General features: G+C 36.7%; 1 protein-coding gene and 1 pseudogene across 7 annotated transcripts in view; both read left to right on the plus strand.

Moving 5' to 3' along the window:
- Adgrv1 (adhesion G protein-coupled receptor V1) overlaps positions 1-1,102 on the plus strand; it is a 545,344-nt gene extending 544,242 nt beyond the window's left edge. For all 7 annotated transcript variants that reach the window (XM_078044879.1, XM_078044892.1, XM_078044896.1 and 4 more), the window contains one exon: positions 680-1,102. In XM_078044879.1, the coding sequence (XP_077901005.1) occupies positions 680-798 (119 nt within the window). In that variant the 3' untranslated portion in view covers positions 799-1,102. The remainder of the gene's footprint in view (positions 1-679) is intronic.
- Positions 1,103-1,629: 527 nt separating this feature from the next.
- LOC120885856 (ubiquitin-conjugating enzyme E2 G2 pseudogene) lies at positions 1,630-6,651 on the plus strand (annotated as a pseudogene).
- The last annotated feature ends 17,954 nt before the right edge of the window (positions 6,652-24,605 follow it).

Genomic DNA, 24,605 nt, shown 5'->3' on the forward strand with positions numbered 1-24,605 from the left:
CAGGTGTTAGTCTGGCATAGTTTTAGAATTTATTATTCTGAATTGTGGGGGGAAAAAAGTAGTATTGGAATGTCCTGAAAACAGATATCAGGTACTGTCTGTAGTTAACAGAAACTGGCTTCATAGGATCCCTGTGTGGATCTGTTTCAGCACAGCTAGACAGTTAGTTACCTACATCTTGGAATCAGCTCTGATCATTCAGAGCCAGTGTCTTTGGTGCCTATTTTTCTTTGCAGATCACTGACCAACACTGAGTATCAACTTATGGGGCTGCTGGGCTCAGTGGGAGTTGTGAGGTTGGAGGGTTTATGTTTTCTAACAATAAACCCTGCTCACCTGCTGAAAAAAAAATCTCATAAACCTCTAGATTTTTTATTTTGATAAGCCCTTAATTGAGAAACACTGTTCTTGGTAGTAAGTTCCACCTGTCTACCATGTAGAAACAAACGAAAATAAACAGACAACAATGAAGACCACAAATCTGTGTCTTTAGAGATTAGTTCCGGTTTGAAAGTTACCAAAGTCAATGTCAATATACTCCCATAACTGATAGGGATTAATATCTATTTTAAATGTATAGTTCTTTTTAAAAAAATAATATAGAAATAAACATGTTTTGGCTTAATATAACTCAAGAACTCACTGCACTGTTTTCATGTTTATTCTTTTGTCATTGCAGGTGCTGGTCTCAGTATCAGTGATAATGAATCTGGTCAAGGCAGCCAGGAGGGAGGCACCTTGACTGACTCCCAGATTGTAGAACTCAGGAGGATACCCATCGCCGACACCCACCTCTAAGGCCTCACTAACTGTTCAAATGAGGATACTTTCACATTTGTCTTGGTTTTGTACTAAGCCTCTAAGTACATGCAGCTGTGAAATAGGAATCCATGAGTTGTACTGATTAACACAGAAGTGATTGTTATATTTGGAATATAAATGACTTATATTTCTGCAACCTGAAAATACACTGCTATATAAATACCCATTTAAATAGGTTAATAGGATATACATATTACAAGAATATTAGTTGACTTTTAGTCATTTTACTTGGCTAACATTGTTTAATGGAAGTAATAACCAATAAAAACACTGGGATTCACTTGGCATCATGAAGGCTCATTATTTGAGGAAATGGGCATGAGCAAAAAAGCAAAGTGTATCTAGATGGTGTCGCATATCTGTGTTCTTCTAGCACTGATTCAGTGACCTGGATCAAGACTTCACTGCATCTAGGAGACTTAATTCCTGAGATCCATAAAATTATGTTGTGCTGAGGGTTCTGCACCTAAGTGCTGACAGGGATACTGCAGTTAACATAGTCTTTCGCCAACAGTATATATTTCTGCTCATCATAAAATTAGGGATCTGAACTCTTTCCAGAATGAATGTCTTGTCCCAGATAAAAATAACTCCACCAAGCCTTTCACACAGCTGAGAAGTGGATCATTCAAACAATACAGAGTTTGTTTTGGAAAAAAATAAATTCTTGTTTTGAATTTTTAGTCTTTCTTTGTCTTGGAATGAGAAATCAGAAAGTACAGCCCAGAACAAACCCTGATGTGTTAGAGGTGATTTCATTGACTGTTGTTCCAGGAGAATCATTAGGAACAGAACAAGATTGTGCTAAAGAATGCTTTGACCTTTTATTTTTTAATTCCTAAGTCTTTTTGAGAAAACCAGTGGCATCTCAGGAAAAACTTTTTTTTTAATCTGGGAGAATATTTTATTCTGTTAATAACTTCCCTTAAAGTCACAATTAAAAATATCCAAGTGCCCTATCCTTGTGTGGCTTGCTCTCTTCTCTTCTCTTCTCTTCTCTTCTCTTCTCTTCTCTTCTCTTCTCTTCTCTTCTCTTCTCTTCTCTTCTCTCCTCCTCCTCCTCCTCCTCCTCCTCCTCTTCCTCCTCCTCCTCCTCCTCCTCCTCTTTCTCCTCCTCCTCCTCCTCTTCCTCCTCCTCCTTCTTCTTCTTTCTCTCTCTCTCCCTCCCTCTCTCTCCTCCCCCCCCTCCTCTCTCTCCTGAAATGGCTTCATTTATCTTGATGAAATGTCAAATAAATCTCTCCTCTTCCTGTGAGGACTCTCCTAATTTGTCTCCTCCTTGCTATATTGAGTTTTGGTTACTAAATGGTCCTCATAAATAGCAAGCAAAGGCTGCCCAACAATGTCAAACAGCATAAAAACCAAGACTGTATCTTTGGAGCACTCAATTTTTTAGAAGCTTTTGGAATTATGGTAATAAGATTGAATTCACCTTAAGGGAATTAACCTACAATGTTGCACTGTAGTCCATTTAAGGTAGAACTGATTCTCCTACTTGTACCCACCCTAACTTAAAATGTCACTTTCCATTTAATGTGTTTTTGAAATTGGTAAGCATTTGAAAATTGTTAGTGGATTTTTATTGCATGATGATGATTACAGAAATACGAATGTTCACTGTGTGGAATACTCTAGTCATATTCACTAGTAACATACTTAGCAGATATCTAGCCACACAACTGTCTGACAAAGGTAATTGTTGACAAATGGTGCTTGTTTCTACATGGTTTCAGAATCTGGGAAACCCTAGCAAAAAAAAAAAAAAAAAAAAAAAAACATGACAAACAGGGATACTTTTCTGTCTTTAGTTTACTGGATTTCTATTGCTGTCTGTATTGCCATCTTGATAAGGAATCACAAAGACTACCTGTCACTGTTCTTTTAAATATTGGAAGGAAAACCTTAGTACTGTGGCTTCTAGGGCTGGTGATGTGACTCAGTGGTACAGTGCTTGCCTAGTATGTACAAATCCCTGGGTTCAATCCTTGGTCTGCAAAAACAAAGTTCATAAGCCAACAGCAGCAGTAGTTCCCTTCCTGTTTCCTCCCAGTGTAGACTAAAATGAGACACTTGCTTTTTCAGGAGGAAGAAGCAAATCAAATCAAATTCTCAAGAATGAGATTGGAACATTCAGATATCACCTGTGACCTTTCTCATTCAGTTAGGCCGAAATCTCTTTTTATCCAAAACATTTCTTTAACAGCTTTATTAAGACACAATTCTTATTTTACAAAGCTTACCCACTTAAAGTGTACAATTCAAGGTTATTTAGGATATTACATAATTAGAGTTCTTTAAATTTTATGCTAAATCATCTTTATTCTAGTAGCTAAATTAGAGAGCATTGTTTTTCTTGATCTTTTAGAGATTGTTACAGATATTTTTCTTAGGAAAAAAATTCAAATTGATAGTGATTATTGAATCAATCAGATTTTATACCATCTTCATGTTACCAAACAGCTTTCATTTTCAAGCTATAATTCATTGAGTTTTTTTCTGTAATTCATTCTGCTCAAGACCTATAACTAACATTATTGCATTTTGACAATAGCCTACCTTATTAGTTCATTTTATGTTGCTATAATAAAATACTCAAGGATGGGTACCTTATAAACTGAAGAGGTTTATTTAGTTTGTAGTTTTAGAGGCTGAAAGTTCAAGATAGGGCAGCTTCATCTGTTCAGCCTCCAATGAGGGCCTCCTGGGCTATATCACATGATGGATAGCATTATGGCAGACAGCATGGTAAGACAAGAATCCAGAGAGTGACTCAGGAGCTGGCTTTCTCTTTTGTAACAGCCTGCTCTTAAGAGAACTCACTCAATGAGACTAGCATTAACCCCGAGGGCGGCACCCCCAATGACCTAACCACCTCCCACTAGTTCCCACCTTTTAATGGTTCAATCACTTCAACGAGGACCATTCCTCCAACACTTGATCCTTTGCAGGACAAACCACATCACCATAGCACCTAGATGATAAGATGAAGATAGAATAGTTTGTTAAGGATTATTTGCCGGGGAGGGGGCAAACTGAGAGCAAATTCCTCATTTCTCTACTATTTCGTGACCTGTTAGTCATGAAACAGTTACTATTACACCTGTCAGGTTTTGTGTGGAAAATTACATATGCATGAATATTTTGCAACCAAATGATTATAATCTACAAGCTCTCCTGCTTATCTGGTTCCACAGTAGGAAGTTAGAGAAGCGTGTGTTTGTCATTTCATGGTTGATTTATTATGCCTCTGCTAAGTACATTTGAAATAATAGGCTGCACTATAACATTCAACCCTTGATAACAGGTGATTTCTAATCACAGTGAACCAGGGGAAGACTGTACTCTGAAAGTAAGGAAGCTATGTCCATCAGATGGTTAGTGCCCAAGTTCCAGAGAAACATACTGTCCTCTTTCATAACTGAGCAATGCCTCTATTACATACTGTTAGGACCTAATTATTGATAAAATCAAGACCTTTCCATATCTAGCCACATTTAATTTCTTAAGACCGTCCAAAAGATCATGAGTCAAAAGTCTTTGCTTCTTGCCAATCACCTAAGATAAAAACTAAACTGGAGGGTTGACCTCCTTTCTAGTAAAGGAAAACAGTGACAAAAATACTTGGAAAAGCAACTAATTTACTTTCTGATACCTTATAATCCCTCTCCTCCCTTGCCCCCAGCAACTAATTTTTTAAAGAATAAATATTATAAAGCCAACAAAATAATGTTTTAATAAAATGCTCAAAAATCATGATTTGACAATGTGGATTCTTCAGCAAATATGACAGAACAACACAAGGGGAGGATAACTGGAAGAGACAGACTATTTTTAGAGATATAAAGCATTTTTTTTAATCTGACAAAATTTCCCTTGAAAGACTTCTTACCTGAGTGCTGGGATGCAGGTGAGTAGAAGTGGCAATGCAGCTACTGCAAACATCACAGCTCAAGAGGCTGATAGCCAAGTACAAGCAACTAACTCTGAATTCTTCAGAAGGAATTGTGTCAGGCCCCATAAGTGAAGAGAATTTTTTTTGAATAGGTAGCATGGATCATGGGTCCCCAAAATACCAGTTTTGAGTTTGGTGAGTCCTCAGAAGATGAAGTGCACTTGTGAGATGTTTCATCATAACATCTACCCAAATGGCAGAGACTTCATCTCCATCCTCCACAGGCCAGGCAATGACCCCACTGGACTTACAAGAGCAGATTTAAGAAGTGAAACCTGGTGTGGAGTGTGGAGAAGATCCTTCTGTCACTGTCGGTGGTGACAACAGAAGTGGAGTTAAGCATGGATGCTTCCAAAGTGTGGTGGGACCAACAGGAGCAGTTTTACAAGATTGCCTAGCAGATTGTGCAGAAGTCTCTGGGGATCTGAGGCTGCCCCATGAGTGGACGGCGAGAGAGCATGGTGCAGTTCCAGTGCTGCTCTTGGGACACTCAGTGACAGTGCTGCCAGTGCTGCCACCAAAACAGGCAAACTTGCACAACCATGGCACTCGTTTTGTGTTTTACAAGTAGAGATTATTCTTACAGCCTAGGTACAGCCTCTTCATTTATTGTGCATCACAATCACACTTAGAAACACTTTTGGGAACACTTTGTAAATGGTTGATGAGAAACGGGAACCCAGAACAGAAGGTTATTGCTGGCCATGAAGACCACTGGCTTCTCTGGTTGCATTTTTAGGAGATGAGTGTTCATGTCATGATTGTTGGTACACTGCTAGAGCAGGCACGGGAAGATCTTTAAAGTTTTAGTGACTTTTCCTCCTGAGTCCATAACAAGTTTTTCTTTTTCCAGCTAAAAGTTGGGTCACTCTGGGGCTCTTCACTGTACACTGTGGTTGCACCAGGACCATTCTTTGCTCTTGAAGTCAGAAAGGACTCTACCATTAGTTGGCGCAGAGTGCAGAGGTGTGCTTTTCCCCAAAAAATGGGCCTGGCTACGGACCTGGACTTCAGCTTCAGGCCCCAAGTAGAGGGAGCACTTTTTTACAGCCTATGATTTTGGTACTGTCTAGGTGTCTCTGATAGCAGAGAGAGGTGAGAAGCACAGTACCCCTAACAGACACCATAAGAAACAATAGGTCTGTTGTATGGGGAAGCAGATAGCCTGCCTTTCAAACAGGTTACATTTCAATAGGAGATTCTGTTTTTAAAACAAGAGATGGCCTATGCAACATGCAATAGATTTCATTTCACATTAGCCTCTTTCCTTCCCTTTTTGAATATGTCCAGTAGATATTTGTCTTGTACCAAAATCTCACATTTCGTGGTGTTAACAATTCTGGTTCAGGGGCTCAGTATTGAGCTTCTGTGGAGGCCAGGTTTGTTTCTTCTCAGAAATGTTTAATTTAATGATTAATCATTAAATGTTTGAAATTCCATGCCAGGACTTGTGTTTGGAAGGGTGGAGGAGGAGAAATGTAGTGTTTGCAGGCATGAACGAGATGCAGCCTCTCCAGAGTGGGAAGCAGTGGGTGGTGTGGAGACTGCTGGCCTGCTTCAAGACCACGGGGACACAGTCACCTCTGGGCGTCCATGGGAGGTGGAAGAGGAGCAGCATTCTCTTTATAAAACATAGTATTTTTATTTATCGAGTGAAAAAAAATCACATGCTGTCCAGCTTTTGTGAGGGAATTTAATTCCTATATTAAAAAATAAAGATCTACATTTTCCCCTCTTACAACAAAAGACTTCTCACATAGCAAAGAAAATTTTGGATCTTCATTATTTCTCTTTTTATTCGCCTTTCTAATTTTCCTCTTATAGTGCACTTATGTCAAATAATTTCTGAAAAACCATTAAAACATTTTAAGTAAAGCATATCCTTCATACAATGTGTGACAGACTACTGCTTATAAAACAAAATTTCAACCAAAGTAATTTAAACATCAAGTTGTCTTTTATTAGAAATGTGTGTATCAAGCAGCATCCTGTCTACAAAATAAAGAGAATTCTGTTGGGCATAGCAGAACAGTTGGTTTTCATAAGATAACTTGATTAGGATCAAGGAAACAGCATGATACAAAAAGCAAATTGGTTACCCATCGGGTAACTTCAGGTTATATTTTTGGTAAGGTTCAAAGCAGAAAACTTCCTTGTACCAACACAGGTTGACTGTGTTTGGGTGTTGGGCACACACTGGCATGTTACCGAGATTGAACCCAGGGACACTTTGTTGCTGAGCTACATCCTAACCCTTTTTAAATTCTAAACTGAGACAAAGTCTTGCAAAGTTGCCCAGGCTAGCCTCAAAATTGTGATCCTCCTGCCTCAGCCTTCCAAACTCTGATGCCACCACATCTGGTCACCAGATTCTTTTTTATTGATTGTTGTAAATCTCCTATTTTCTAAGAAAACTGGCCTGCTTCAGGGTTTTTATTTCATGTAGTTGCAGTTTGATTATGGCTTAAGTGAGTCCATTTTGGTTTGGTCTTTGGGGGTTTCATTCCAGAGTTCAGTCAAAAACAAAGGACTCTCATAAATTTTATTTAACATTGTAAGTAAGGATTCTAATAAAAAATTGATTTATATTAAAATGAAGTGCATCTTACTGCTCATGAGAAGTAAAAAGTACCAAAAATACTAAGATGGGTAACGGTTAGCCTGTTCCTCCCAGAGCCTCAGTCACCAACTGATAATTATTTAGCTGCTGGAAATGATATGCAAATTAAGATGCCAAAGTGTGAGTCAGCATCTAAACTGAAACAGAGGGGCAAGCAGAGTTGAAAAAAAAAAAATGTTTCTCTTTCTGTTTTTATCTTATTACCCGGGGTTTATGACTGATAACAGTTCTAAAATGTTTTAGTTACTCTTTAACTCAGAGATATGGACACCGAGATTGGAATACACACTAGATTAATCAGTTGCACTGAATTATCCTTGGAGGGAATGCTCCTCTGTCCCTGGAAAACATGAATTTGCAGATCCACTGCACAGAATGAGAATCTTCTCCTTCCTCCTCCAGCAGCACTGCTCCTAGGCCCCACCTACTGTGCAGCAGATGTATGGGGATGTTACAGAGGGTTGGAGGGAATTCCATTTCTGAATACTGATCCTGGTCAGAACATTAGTAAAGAACCAAAATGACTGACATATTCTCTCCTCATAGAGGTAGTTTTTTCTGCTATCTGTTACACTGCTGAGCTGGAAACCCCTGATTATTTTTTCTCACACAAGTCACTCCTAGATCTTTTCTATCAAGTGTTGAAATATGAATTACATATTAAATTCTGGGTTTTTAAAAAATGATTAAATAAATACCAGCTCTGTTCCTGCCATAAAAGAGATAAGAACAGTTGGTATGTTCTGCCTTCTAGGATTTTCAACAACAGTTATGTTTCATCATAGAGGAGGTAGAAAGACACTCAACTGTTAAGTGTTCCCAATGAAATGTGCATTTCTACTAAAAGCAGAGGATGGGATTATTTTTATGCATGTAGGTGAATTATTTTGCTCTAAGACTAAGACCCAGGCAGGATGACATAGCCCTTTTGCTCTCCTCTTAGCTCAGAAGGACTGTGATTCTCTGTCAATCAGTCTCTCCTCCTCCTCTGTCTCCTCTTCCTCCTCCTTCTCTTTCTTCTTTTCTCTCTCTCCCTCTCTTTCTCCCTCCCTCCTTCCCTCCCTCCTTTCTTCCTCCTTCCTTCCTCCCTCTCTGTCTTTCTCTCTCTCTCTCTCAACTGTAAGTAGACTGAAATAGAGGTTAGGAGTTAATAAGGCCAAATAATTCATTTTCTTTACATGGTGTTCACTTTCCTTTGAAATGCAAGCTACTAGACGATTCCTGCTGATAGCTAGGAAGTCCTATGGAGGAAATTACTTTCCTGGATATAAAACAAAGGAACTTATACAAATTTTAAAAAAGTAAGACAAATTATGAACTCCACAACCAAACAAAATAAATAAAACATAGAATGGATTTTCATAATGACTCTAACATCAAGAGCAATGATAAATCGATTCAGGTTGAAAAATTACAGGTATATGCAGTTTCTAGAAAGAAAGTACAATTTGCACAAGCCTTAAAATAAGTGATAATTTGGAGTTCTTTAATAATACAAATATTTAAGTCAAGGGTACAAAAATTATAAAATACCTGACAATTTTAGAACACAAAGGAGTTACCAAGATATACTCAAAATTTGTAGTCAACTCCAGATTGATGTCTGCCTGGTTCACTGAAAGGTGATTTTCCAAGAAACAGAATTATTAACTAAATGATTACTCTGAAAGGCTTCCTTTGCCAGTACCCAACATTTTTCTAAAACATCACTAAATTTAGCACTGGCATAATTACATGTAAGCCAACTCAGATACTGCTTCATGGCTACAAGAAGCGAATCATAAATGTCCTACTCACAAAATGTGCACTATTCTACTACACACTTATCTTGATTTCTGAGTACTATATTTGTGACTATATGGTCCTATTTCATGCAACATACAGAAGTCTTTAGCTAAGTTCAGTGAACTTTGTATTTTATTCAAATTCCATCTCCAGAATACAAGGTTGACAATTTGGAATCATAAAATTCCTTCAATTTGTGGGCATTTAAACTATTGACCTGTTCTCCTCTCCTTGGAGAACAACCATTCTTCCACAAAATTTAGATTGTAATTTATGTAAATGTGACTGTAATTTAGAAACTCCAAAGATGCCAAGCCTCTGAACTTCAGTGAATTGTACTTCTCTTAGCATCCACACCCTCTTCTGAGCTTGGTTGTGGACTACTTAGACCTCCAGAGGGGTCAGATGCCAACTGGAAATAGAATACATTTCATGCACTTCATCAGCTTGGTTCCGGGTGTCTTGTGATAAAATGTGTAGAACCCAAGGCCCCGTAAGGGCTCTTGGAATAAACAATAGCTACTTTCTGTTATCTAAGCTGTGTAACATGAAGCAGAGGGAGGGAATTGATCACTCTCTGCCTTCTTCAATGCAAAGTAAAAATTAAGCTCAGCATGTCATCACATCCTTACAAGTAACTTATGTGAATGTTCCTTATAAATAGACTTTGAGAGTGCCAAGGTTTCAGTGAAATAGGAAACCATTAAAATGATTTATCATTTATCATTTTCATTCTGGGAAGAACAGAGAAACCACCTCAGGCAATAACAGATGCTTCAAGGACTGTAAAAGAATCATATATGATGACCAAAATTATTAAATTAATTATTAAATCAGATAGACTTAAAAAAAATTAGGTAGATATTTAAAAAGCAGCCTCCTACAGTTACATCTGCTGGCAGCATGCATGCTGGTGGCAGTCAAGGCAGGACATACGACAGGGTTTAGCATGCCTCCTCTGATGGTGGTGGCTACTGATAGTTCTTGGTTCTCCCTAATAAGCTCAAAGTTTTATATCAAAGAAAGGATGTCAGATGCTTTAAAGAAAAATATAATAATGGTATGAACAGCATATATGTTCTTCATGGTACAAAATATTGGAAAATGAAAAAACTGTAGAAAGAAAACTTTTCTGAAGTTAATTGAAAGAATATTTTTAGAGGTTCTTAAAAATATCAGTAATTTAGGTAAAATAATTTTTATAAAACAACCCCAGTTCATAGCTCACAAAAATGGGTATAATAAAAATCTAAATATATACAAGTACATATATAACTATTACATACTTATGAAATCTAAATATGTACAAGTATTATGTATTTATATAAAGATGTAACACACATTTATATATTTATATGTTATATTTATAATGCAAATATGTATTGATACATACATATTTGTACACAAACACATACAGGTATATAGCAATTCATTAGCAATATAATTAGAGAGATTTTCAAATTTGTTTTTTGGTTTTTCTATATTTTCCAAGTTTTCTACAAAAGAAGATGTATGATCTTTAAAATCAGAAGACATGTGTCTAGTTTTTTGGAAATTATTTGAGCCCTGGGTTCAGTACAAGTAGTATTTAAGGCATGTATTCTTTTTCTCAGTCGACCTCTAGAGAAGCAACTATCACTGTTAAGGTTTTTCATCTGCAGATGTGGACTCCCTGTTCCTGGTAGGAATAGTGTGCCTGTGAAATCCTATTCACAGATGACATTAAGTGACCATGATTAGTGCACAGTGAGCTTTGGGACACTAGCCCTGCAGGTGCTAGAGCTTATGGGATCTCTGTCCCTGAACCAGACTTACTTCTCAAGGAAATCTCTACTTCAGGCACAGGAAAAAAAAAAAAAAAAAGGTTGGGGGACTCCAAGCCAAAGGAAATGTCTGTCCCTGACAGTTAGGTAGAGGAACAAAGAAATACATCTATCCTCATCAGTGGTGCCACAACTTTAGATATTTAATAGGTAATAACATAAAGGCGATGGTCACAGAAGAATCATACATGGAGTAATGAATATTTGAGAGTAATGAACATTCAGACTTTGGGATTTATTCCATGTTTCAGAAAGAAAACCATATTTCAAAAGCAGCTATAAAGGGTAAAAAACTTTTACCCTTCCAACTTTCTGTAATTTCAAATAACTCATCCAAATCTGATCACTAAATTTTCCTTTGTTGAACAGAATCCCACTTTTCAGTGACTATATTGAAGTACTAAAAGGCAAAGGGAAAACTGAGCCCTCTCCTGTGCACTCCTTCTTTAATGGCACACAGTCCAAACATTGCCCACATACCCTGCCCATCACCACAACATTCCTTCACTCAGCAAGCTCAGGACTTCAGGCCTCTCCTATTTCTCCCCATGGTATTTTGAAATGCATGTACCTTACTTCAGCATTTAAAAAAAAAAAAAAGCTTTTATATGTATATAAGTATGCATTTAAATATATTTAAGAAATTGAAATTTGATGTCTGATTTTTAAAAGCATTTTTCAATAAACCTATTGTACTTTATTTATACATGTATAAAATAGATGTTGGCATATTCTTCTAATTGTACTTGTCAAAAATATGTCAATCCTCTTTTACACTAATCAAAGCGCATTTAGAAATATCCAGCTTGTTCTAAAATTAGGTCAGTATACCTACAAAATGTTTCCTATCTCATGAGACCATCCATGCCCCATACCTTCTGTTTTCTTCTGCCTACCTATCAGTTATAAGCCTAATAAGTAATATTGAGTAATATTTTTTGGCTTTTGTATTTCTTTCATTATTCTCATTCTGTAACAATGTCAAAGACAACAGCAGAACCAAAGACACTAAACAGGATAATTAATACTTGTTATTGTAATAAACAAAATTCAGATTTCCTTGACTTAATACCAGGTTATTTATTGTTTATACACTAAGTTCAATATCTTTCTTCTCTCAATGATGACTCAGGAATGTTGGCTTCCTCAATTCTGTGGGAGTATCATCCTTGAGTCCCTCATATTCCTTCATTTCTTGCAGGTTGGACTATGAAAGAATGAGAGGATGGAAGCTTGCATGCAATATTTTGTGGTTAGAACCAATTGGCCAGCACCCAGTCACATGGTCCTATATAAATGCTAGTGGATCGAGGAAAGAATATTGAGTTGTGTGTCAGGAAGGAGCCGATACAGGTGATCACCAATAATCTCTATCATATAGAGACATTCTTTCCATTTTTCCACAACCCTGCATCTCAGGTGGACCACCATAATCTCATGTGCGTCTCTACTCTGCTTTAGTTTTGTATCACTGTGACCACAAAGACCTGACAGAAACAATTTAGAAGAGGAAAAGTTCATTTTGGCTCAAGACTTCAGAGGTTCAATCCATGGTCAGTTGACTCCCTTGCTCTGGGCCCAAGATGAGGCAGAATATCATGATGAAGAGGGTGGCCAAGTAATCATCTCAGAACATGGCAACCAGGAAGGAGCTAGGGAAAATACAGTGTCCAAGAGCCTCCAGTGACCTTCTTCCTCCAAACATTCCTGCATTGCCTCACACAGGAGCTTTCTGGGGACACCTCGGATCCCAACCATACCATGTGCACACACTCCTTTCACCATCCCTACCACCCTGTCACCTCTGCCCTGACTTTTTGGCATTTCACTTTAACTCACCCTGAGCTTTTTTCCCCACAACCCTGGTGTATCATTCCCTGCTAACTCTCACCACTCTACCTCAAACTCCAGGTAGGAATCAAATGTTTCCAGAGCCTTCAGTTGTGTTAATCCCTATGGTCTCCATAAAGAATAAACAGAGGGAAAAAATAAGCTAATAGCGTCATCCCTGACTAACATAAAAAACCATTCAGATCAAGTATTAGAAATAATACAAATGGCTACCCTAAAGAAACTTCTAGATGAGATAGAAACAAAAATAAGAATTTATGTTATTTTTCATAAAAGATCAATACATTAATTTTTGAGATTCTGAAACATGTTCAAAATTCTTCAAAATTTGACAGATAGCCAAGAGGCAGAAGCTCAAGTCCTGAAATGGCAGTTCTCCAGAGAAGAGTGAACACACAAAAACATCTTAATACTTTTAGATCTGAGGGTCAGGGACCCAAAAGATGAATGAAATGTTCTGAAGAGCAGTCTCCTATACTACATCAGAAATTTTCTTTCTTTTTTTCCTTCCTTTCTTTTTTGGTACTAGGAATGCTCAACCACTGAACTACATTCTGGACCTTTTAAATTTTTTTTATTTTGATACAAGGTCTTGCTAAGTTATTTAAGGTATTGCTAAGTTACTGAGGCTCACTTTGAACTTGAGTTCCTCCTGCCTCACCCTCCTGAGATGCTAGGATTCAGATATTTTCTTTCCCCAGAAACAGAAGAACAATACCACTTGTGAAAAGACCTTACTGCTTCTTCTCAAATTCAGAATCATCCAAAACACCTCTGGAGAAAGAAAACAGAAGAAAGTACTTTTGGATTTTTTAGTTTTTGCTTTTATCTAATTAATCCATGTACAGGGAAAAACTGTTCCTATCTGATTTGATTGTAATAATGGAACAATTAGGTTTCAAACTATCTTTATATTTATCTTATTAATTATTTTATCTGTATCTTTTATGAGAATATGATAGTTCTTTTGGTTTAGATTACCTGATTATTGCCAATGAAACTTCTTTTAAGTGAAATTAGTCTAAGGCTTTATACCAGATCAAGTTTTTCTGACTGGATGGGGAAATATTAGGTGTCATAATTAAAAATGAAGAAATAGCTTAGATCATAGTAAAAAATTTCCCCCTGGCTTTTTTACTTACAGGAAATCATAGATTTTTCTTTTCCAAAGACTAAAAAAAAATTTGTGTGAGTAATAAGACAAATTTTCACACAAATAACCAATAACATGAGCTAGACAAATGTTGTTTATAAATTCTTTTACTTCTGCCATTTATCTGGAAAGTTATTCAATTTAGGAAAAAGAAAATCATTTAAATTGCAAAGGAATAGATGCTTTTCCCTAGGAGTTTATTATAATATACAATAGACAAATTTCAAATCATTTTAATGTTAATAGTCTAAAATGCAAAATCATAAATGCCATAATTAGATTATTTCAGTTACAGAAAAGATTCACTTGTAACCAGCTCCAGTGATAAGAGATAATTGACAAATTGTTACAAAATTACAGGAGTATCTCATGAAGGCTACAGAACTCTCTCTTCTGTTTATCTGTGTATGTGTGTTTCTATCTCCCCTGTCCCTATTTCTCTTCCCTATCCTGCATCCTCTCTAGACTAGTCTCTGGGCTTCCAGATGATATAGAAGAAAATGTCCAACAACATATCCTCCATTTAAGAGAGTACCTCAACTGTATCAGTCTAGCTTTCCATCACTATAATGAAATAACCAAGATAGTCAACTTGTAAAGAGAAAAAAGTTTCTTTTGACTCACAGTTTTGGAGCACCAGTTCAAGACTGAGTGAACCCATTGCTTTCAGGCCTGTAGTGAGAATGTCAGGTGGCAATGGTGGAAAGAACAAAGCAGACCAAAACTGCTCCTCTTGGCCAGGAAGCAAAAGGGGAAAAGGAAGGGCCATATCCCCACAATATCCTTTGATGGCATATCCCCAATGAACTAAGGCCCTCCCTCTAGGTCCTAACCCTTAAAGATTCAATTGCCTTCCAACAGCACCCTTCTTGGGACCAAACCTGTAACACGAGGACCTTTTGAGAACATGCAAGATTCAAACTATAGTACCAACTGAGTTGCTGACCTCGGTTCCTAGAAATGGATCTCCAATTGTTATAACTTGAATCAGGCTTTCAACCTCTAATCTAACAACTTTTCCAGAATTGGGTTATTTCAACAAATGATAAACAGAGGCCCATCTCTGGTACAGTTAAAAGAAAACACAATATACTATAATAAAGAATAGTTAGAACAATATTAACCTTAAAACCAAGAAAAGTCAGCTTGCACATTGATTAATTGGCTATTTCAAGTACAATTTTTTTTTATTGATCTGACTCATGAACTGCCTGCATTGGTGGCTTGTTATATGCAGTCTCAATGAGCCACATAAAGATCCAGGTTCACAGACTAATTCCATCAGTGGCTTCTGAAGACATCTCACAGCTATATGAAGAAAATTCCCGAAGACATATCTTGAGATTTTTATAGTCTTCTCAATATTTCCACCTTTCCAAATTCTATCAGTTTTTCAAGCTCTCATAAGTCTGGTTTCTTTCTTTAAATTACTAGTTATTGACAAATCCACAGTACTCTTTTGGGGGATAAAAGAAAAAAAAACATTTATATATATATTCCACCAATCTAGTATTGCCCCATAAACTCAGCTTCAGGACTTACTTCACAAAGGACTCAGTACTCAGTTCACAAGGACCATAATGATACCATGTAGTATTTCCACTGCACAGAAGTTCTCTTCATCTGCTACATTATTTAGAAACTTCCATAGTTTGATTGTTTGTTTTTAGGGCATGTAACCTACTTTTCCAACTATTCTGCCAGTTTGTGGAAGCCAGGCATCTTCAATCACGGTAATAATTATATACTGTGGAATAACAATCTAAATCAAAATTTACCAGCTTAAAACAACAGATATTTATTGTCTCATGTAATTTCTGAGGGTCAGGAACCTGGGAGAAGCTTAGTGGTTCAAGCTGCAAGCTGCAACCTCATGAGAAGTCTCCTGATGGCTTGGCAAGGGTTACGGGATCCAGTTCCAAGACAGCTCACTCAAATTGCTGGTAGCAGGAGCCTCATTTCATCACAATGTGGGCTTCTCCATAAGGCTAGCTGAGTGGACGCTATGTCAGCTGTTTTCTACAAAGCATATGCTCTGTCACAATCCCTTTTTATGACTTAGTCAACAAAGTCATACACTACAACATCTACTTTGTTCTCAGCAAGTTGCTAAATCCAGTCCACACTTAATGGAAGGGAAATTAGACTCCACCCTTCTAAAGGAAGAATATCAGACTTTGTAGACATGTTTTTAAAACCGATCATTTAAAAATGACATCTTAAGAGTCTACCTTTGAGACAATATAGTACTCACTTTTTTTTCTTTTCTTTCTTCTTCTCCTTTTTTTTGGAACTGGGGATTGAACTCAGGGGCACTCAACCACTGAGCCACATCCCCAGCCCTATTTTGTAGAGACAGGGTCTCAATGAATTGCTTAGCACCTTGCTGTTGCTGATGCTGGTTTTGAACTCACGATCCTCCTATTTTAGCCTCCCAAACTGCTGGGATTACAGGCATGCCCAGCTTCAAATATTTTTTGTTCAATACTGAGAAAAATTCACCAAAATAAACTAAGTATAAGAGCAAATTAAGCTCATACCTCAAAATTTTTGCTTCTATTTCAAATATCTAGAAAAAATTAATGTTTATTAAATAATACATTTATTTTTATTAAATAAACAATATGTTGATCCTTTCTTCTAATAGCCATTACTTAATCCTTATTTTATGTTAGATACTATTAGATGAGAAAGGGACACAAATAAATTGCTACCATTTCTGCCCTAAATATACATTGAAATCACCTTGGAGAAATATTTAAAATATTTTTGCCTAACTCAATCCAGAAAAATTAAATCAAAATCTCTTGAGGATAGGGCTTGGAATTTGTATTTTATATAATTCTTCAGATTCTAATATACAGTAAAGGACATCATAAACCATTGAACTAGATCATTTTGTATGTCTTTTTTATTTGTTTTCTTCCATAATGGTCTTCTGACATTATAGATCTTGCTTATATAAGATCTATAAAACAACAGATGTGTTTTGTGCCCAAAGAGGTTGAGGGGAGGAAAAAAAATGTGTTTCTCAATCCTTGGCTCATGATGTGTCTTTAGATGTTTGGTATCTAGAAATTACATTCCCAATTGCTAACTCTTTTCCTTGATTGACATACAGAATGTCGTGGATACCACTTGCATCTGCTTCTATTGCTAGTTGTGACTAAGATTGTAACTAAATGGGGCATAGAGTTTCTCTTGGAGTAGGAACAGGAATTCAAGCAACCAGAGAGGGCCCCAGAGATTTGCCCAAAGGGAGGATCTGGTTTGTATGAGATACAAGCTTACTTGAAGTTTGATAGCAGGGCTTAAGATGATTGCCTGTTCCCTATGAACACTGCACCCCAGGTAGAAATGAAGGCATGAGCTTCCTTATTTCTTCTTTCTGTATGTAGAAACTTACCAAAATCACTTCTCTCTGGTTGGCTATAGATCTTGCCTCTGGGTGGAGCTGAGCTCAGTGAAAAACAGTATAATTTTGAAAACACTGCACTATAATTGAAAAGATTTCTGAAGGTTTTTATGATCTTTCTAGTCACTGTCTTTTTACCATCCAAAATCAGTCCAACTGAATCTGGAATTCAAGGGACAGCTGTTCAGGCTTGGCACCAAACAACCCTAGAGACTCAGGGTGTGACTCTCTAGTAAGATCAACTGTCACCCAGGAGGCATCTCTGCATACTTTCTAATTATTTCCATTGCAAAAGGTCTTGAGTTATTTGATGAATCATGTCATTTTTATTGAAAAGCAAACCAAGGATGATAGCAAACCTACTGCCACACACACACACACACACACACCCACACGAGTCACAGGCTTATAAGTGGGGTCTGGAGGAAGCAAATCTATACCTGTTCACTAATTCCTTGGGTCATAGACACCAAGAATGGTGCTCAGAGGGCAAACATCAGATCATCTCTATGATACATTCCAACAAGGGCTGGGATTATGGTTTGTTTCATGTTAAATTTTTTTTTAAATTGGAGCTATCTTTGACCAAAAAAAAAAAAAAAAAGACTGATGAAAATATGACCTTTAAAAACTGTTCCTGATACCCATACTGTTTCTCTTTAGTCTCTTGTTATAATAATAATAATAATAATAATAATAATAATAATAATAATAATAATAAATTCTTGCTCACCAATAAATGTCAAGCACTATTTTCTGTCCTTCATACACTTTATATTTTATAATTTCATTAACTTTACTAAATGCTATTTACACTGATTATCCCAGGGTTACAGGGAAACAAAGCTCAGAAATATGAAGATTTTTTCCAGCAGCAATTTCCACTTTGATCTTTTCCTCTCTTCCCTTTTGCTTCTTTTCCAGGTTTCTTTCTTTTCCATTTCTCTGGTTTTTTTCCCTTGATATTTCCTTTCCTTTAACTTTTTGTAAGAACAAGACATTTGATCTTACACACATAAAGTTTGAACTCAAGAAAAGAAAAGCATAACCTGAACCAACTTGAACTTGTTCAAAGACGTGGGGAAGAGCCATACTGGGGCTTTACTCCTGACCCAACCTCTCTTCCCTTCTTCTTGTCTCAGAAAATGTTGCCTGGCTCGCCTGACTGCCAAAACAAGTTTGATGAAGACATCAGCTGGTGACACTTGCCCTGCCTCCCGCCCACCTGCTTGGAGAAGAGGTTGGTAAACTTCACCTCTGACTCCAAATGGTCTGGGTGCAATGAACCTCTGAATCCCATTCCACCTTGGAGCCAACCACCCCAAGAAATCTGGAGGATTCAGACCTGTGAAATTTTAACCATAATAATGCCTTACATTTGTGTAACCTCTTTACCAAGAATGCTCTCACAGGTCATATTATATAACCACTTAACAGTATCTCATTTATTAAAGTGTATGTGAGATTTAAGATAAAAGTGAGGATGTAGTTCCCCTAAATTCACTTGAGACCCTGATTTCCAATATATCATGCTATCACTGTTTATTTTAATAGTTATCTAATGCAGTAGCATGAAAAAAATCACAGAGAGGCATTGGTGGTACACACTAAAACTATCTCTGACAACATGTGTCTAGAGTCATGTGAGTAGTTTGCCCCCAAATATATGCAAGTTAGCAATATTCCACTGAAGTTTAGATTCTTCAGACTGCTGTAAAACCTCTTCCTGGAACCTGCCGGAAGTCTATACTTCTTTTCTAGGCAGCTCATGTATGGGAAAGAGCTTAAAGTTATAAGGACTTCCTTAGACTTTTCTTCTTAGGGAGCATTGAGGAAGTGAATGGAGATAATTAAGGTTTAATTAACCTTCACAGTTGGCTTGTGAACTATGACTCTATTGGGCCCTTTAGGAATTGTCTAAAGAACTTGCATGAGATTAATGCACTGCCCCTAAACCCAACTTCTAGTGGACTTTTGTATAGCCTCACACTCTTGGCTGTCCCATATTCCCATCAGAAGTCCTAGTCCTTCCCAAAAGTCATATATTTATGGCCTATCAAATAAAAAGAATAAAATGTTAATTCCTTCAAGACACCAGAGTTTCAAACTCCAGGCAGAATTTTTATCATTGGGAAGACTCCTAGAAGTAACACTCCTTTAGAAAGATAAATTGGCTTGTTTCCAACTGAAACAGGTAGTTTATATTAGATCTCAGCTTTTGCAAATCAGGCAATTTTTAGTCAGTCAACATGTAAAATGTTGTTTATCTAATTTTATATATCTTGGAGATAAACAAGCAATTAATCACATAAACTAAGACATTTTTAAGAGCAAAACGAAGCACGCCAAGACAACACATCATAAACATGAACTGACGAGGGTAGAATAGGACATGTGGTCAACCCACCCATAAGTGAATATTTGAAATAGTATTTCTCTGTTCCTCATAATTTTTTATTACATCAGAGTGTGGCAAGGATGTTGTTAGCTTTCTTTGTTATACTGAGAAATGAATTTATTCCACTTTCTTGAAAAATAATCTTACATTCTAAGCCTCAACCAATCTGTTTTAAGCTTCATTGTATTTTATTTTATTACTTTATTTTAGACTTGAAGAGATTGATTGGTTCTTGCTATGTTGGCTAGGCTGGTCTAACTCCTGGGCCCAAGCAGTTCTCCTGCCACAGCCTCCCATGTAAATGAGATCACTGGTACCACTGTGCAGGTTTATCACATGTTTTATTTTTGTGAAACTAAGATGTAGGTTTTTCACATATCTAACTTACTGTAAATCTTCTAGACAATTTCTTTAAAATACCTACAGTCTTTTCCATAATGTCTATATTATTTTCAAAGATATTTAGTTTTATGTTGTATAACTTGAAAGTTTATTTTGGAAACAAAATGTCAGTATTTTCCAAATTTTCCAAGTTTTAGTAGAGCCTTGGATTCATCTTTTAAAAGAACTTGATCAATTTACTGTTCATCAACAGATCTCATAAGCTTAATCTCAGCCCCCACTCCATGAGTCAGTTGTTTGCCTGATCTATATATAAGTAGATACACATATAGAAATATGGAGATAGAAAATACACAAATAATACAGGTCCTCAGAACACAATAGAGTGTGTTGGCATGCTGACTGCTTTGAGTTGAAGAAAATTTGGACAGGCCTCAGGAGCAAGAAATTCTCTCTGACATTCTCCCATCTTCCTTTCTCTCTCCACTGTGTTCCTCTCAAGCAAATCATAGAACTAGGACTCTTCAAACCCAGAGCAAACCAAAAAGCTTCTCTTTTCCTCTCTGAAGCACTTGTGAGATGGGTGTTCTGCCTTAAACCCAGAGGAGGGACTGCTACCCATAGAGGCTGAGAATAATCTGCATAGACCCAGCTAAGCACCTCCAAGGACATTACCATTAGGAGATACCCTTTTCATCCAACCATACTTCTGTGTAGCTTCTGTTCTTCATCAAACCTAAACATAAAAGTCAGCAGTTTTTGCTGGGTCATTAGGTTCTCATTTCTGAAGACTCCCATGTCACTATGAGTGAATAAATTTGTTCTGCTTTTCTCTTGCTAACCCACTGTCCCATGTGGCACTAATAATGATTACTCAGAGGTAGATTGTCTTTAAATGCCAAGTGTATATTCAATCACATCAATCATTAAATATAAACAATTAATGCAAAAATGTTGGGTGTGCTGGAGCACCCCAACAGTCCAGGATGTACAGGAAGGCAGCCAGTCTTCCCAATGTACTTGGAGCAAAATTCTTCAATGTGGCAGGACAAGCAATTTAAATACAGTTCCAAGTTGGTGGTGTACATTGGTGATTGGCTACACCCAGTAAAAGTCAATGTCCATTAGTTATGTCCAGTGAGATTATGTAATTGCAACTGGGCATGTTCTTTGCCCATGTCCATGGAGATGTGCTCCCTATCAATTGTTACCAATCATTGCTAAGCATGCCTATGGCTAGTGCCTGTTACCACTCTTTATCAAATGCAAGGAGACATGACTAAGAAGTTCAATGGCTGCTGTTCCTTATGGCCAGCAATTTAGTGAATTCCAGCATATCCCAGTATGTATATGGCAGATTCTCCTTACACCCGTGTTTTGTTAGTGGAATGTCAGCCCAACACTTGTGATGATGGGCTAAAAGACACAGTAGTCCTCTCTTATCCAGAGGGGATACCGTTCAAGCCCCCTGGTGGATGCCTGAAACTGCTGACCTCACAAGTACTATGTTTTTTCCTATACATACATGCCTCTGATAAAATTTAACTTATAAATTAAGCATAGTAAGAGATTAGCAATAAAATTGAACAGTTAAAAAATATACAGTAATAGGAGTTATGGGAATGTCGTTTCTAAAAATATCTCATTGTATTGTAGTCATCTTTTTTTTTTTTCTTGTAATAATGCAAGATTTGTAGAGGAAAAACCCTTCCAGCGTGTCTTCAGCATTATACAGCTTTTTTCTCCTAGTTTCATAGATAGTAGATGAAGGATGCATTTTATCGGGCCAAATTGAAACACACACACATAAGGGAACTTGATTTGAACTCTCCAGATTTTAAGAGTGCTCACTTGGCTACATTTTTTAATTTCATTATATTGAACATGAGTTATGTATTTATTTATTTTTTCCAGCTATACACATTTTTTTTAATTTTCTGAAATTCTTTAGAACTAGGTGAATGAAGTACAGTCATGAACACAAAACAGATTGCCAGGAGGGGAAAAAGCAGGGGTGGTCAGGGCAGAGGTAACTGTAAAAGTCAGAAGATTAACCAGCAGTCGACTGAAAGCAAACATGACATCGCACTTGAAAAATGTGTCCTTTAAACAAACATCCTTTCATTTTATACCATATAGAGTGTTGACCAAATGGGAAAATTGTACTGGGAGAAATGAATCAAGGTCATCCAGTTCTAGTTGTTCTTGAGATACTGGATTCCAGAGGGTCTTGCCATAACAGAGTCTCACTAAGTTATCATCCTTTTCTGAACTAGTAGACATGGTTCTTAAGGTAAAGGCACTAAGAACTTCCTATGATATCTGTTTTCCTAAAAAGTCATCAGCTGTTCATGAACTTTCTGTGGAATCTAAATTGTTGGCATAGGGAGTTATTCTGGATTTTCAAGTGGACTTGATAAATATGCTTTAGTAAGTTATTTTATTTGTTCATTTTACATATACATGATAGTAGAATGTATTTTTGTATTTTAACATATTATAAATACATGGGCTTTAGTAAGATTAACTAAGCAATGAATAAAATAATAACATCTAACATTTTATGTAGTATTTACTGAGGACTATAAGTATTTTATATCTACTATGTCACTGAATCTTAAAAAAAAAACAACTTGTGAAATAGATACTTTTTTATCTCTACCTTGAATACAAAGAAATGTGAACTATTTGTGTTGAAATGACTTTCCAAGATCATGCAGCTATAAAGGGGTAGAGCTAAAAGTCAAGCTCCTACAGTGCAGTTCTAACACTTGCCTAACTTTCCACTACACTACTTTTGAAACCAGAATCAGAAAACTATGTAACAGGCTCTCACAGAAGCCCAGACAGACTTCTGTGAGAACAAAAGGATGAGGCAAAAGGAAAGGGAAGAAGAGGAAGATTTTGCAAAGGAAGACACAGAAGGATTTTGATGTTCTTTGTACTTTTTTTTTTGTAAAGAAAACAAAAACATGTTTAGGTTGATTAGTTGGAATAATGTGGCTGTTAAACATTGATAAAAGAAAGACTTCATTGAGTGGGAGAATAACATTTGAACATTTTTAATTTAAAAAACATCTAGAATATGCAAAGAAATGTGGCATATCAAATTTAGCAAGGAAAAACAAAACACCCAAATAAATGTTTGCTGAGTTTCTCCATTAAATTCTATTTCATGGCGAAAAATACCACATTGGCAAATTATACAGAAGGTCCATGAACAAGAACCATTCAAAAGAAGTATAATTTTGTCTCAAAAATGAGAAAAGCAGGCTGTTGAGAACTTGAGTAATTTGTTCAAGATAACACAGATTGAAATAGCCAAATCTTTTGTGTTTTCTTGATGACCAATAATTACTAGTCAGAATACTCATCATCAAGAATGATTTTTAATTCCTTGGGCAAGGAGAGCTCAAAGTGTCCAGAAATGGAGAGAAGGAATGAACAAACATCAGAATGGATGAGTGGTTAGATGGATGGATGGATGGACTAACAGATGGATGATATACACATTTCATGAATATAAAATTATCTTGACCAACCATTTTCCTTTCCTGCTTTTTCCATTGAAACCATATGGGTTCTTTTGTTTAAAACATTACTCAAAATTTATCATTCATTTTATTTTTTGGCTTGTAGTTTTTTGTTTTTTGTTTTTTTTCTTTGTTTTGGTGCTGAAGACTGAACCCAGGGCTTTGCATATGCTTAGAACTTTACCACTGAGCTACACCTCCAACCCTTACCTTTTATTTATTTTTAATGGGCTTTTTTTTTTTGCCTTTTATGTATTTATTTTTTGGGGGAGTACTAGGGATTGAACTCCTTGGCAGTCAATCACTGAGCCACATCCCCAGCCCTATTTTGTATTTTATTTAGAGACAGGATCTCACTGAGTTGCTTAGTGCCTCACTGTTGCTGAGGCTGGCTTTGAACTCACAATCCTCTAGAGCCGCTGGGATTACAGGCATGCGCCAGACACCATGCCTGGCTTTTTTCACCTTTTATTTTATAAAAGAAAGTTTTACATGGAAAACCATTTGCCTCTAGTTCCTTTGGTTTGAGGTTGTTTTCACTTTTGTTTTTAAAGTAACCCTAAATACATTCATTAGTGGAACCTTGAGATTTTTCTACTGGACTTAGGTTCCTTCAGGGCCACAGTTGTCTCAGGGCATTGGTTAGCAACTCTGAGCTCTCACTTTTTCAGAGATCCCTGCTAAGTCTCATTTTATGGTTTATCCAGCAAACATATCTTATACGCTGCTTGTGTTTTTGTATTTATCCTTTAGCTTTTAAGGAACTATATTTGGGAGCAGTGGCTTCTTTCTACTAACCAAATCTTGACAGGTGAACTTCACATTGTTTGGCGGCATTTTAATTCTTTCCAGATAAACATTAATTTATCTAGTTAATTGACTAGAAGTTATAATTCAACTGCACCAAATGA

Source organism: Ictidomys tridecemlineatus, chromosome 1 (genome assembly GCF_052094955.1).
Source record: "Ictidomys tridecemlineatus isolate mIctTri1 chromosome 1, mIctTri1.hap1, whole genome shotgun sequence".
NCBI classification, from domain to species: Eukaryota; Metazoa; Chordata; class Mammalia; order Rodentia; family Sciuridae; genus Ictidomys; species Ictidomys tridecemlineatus.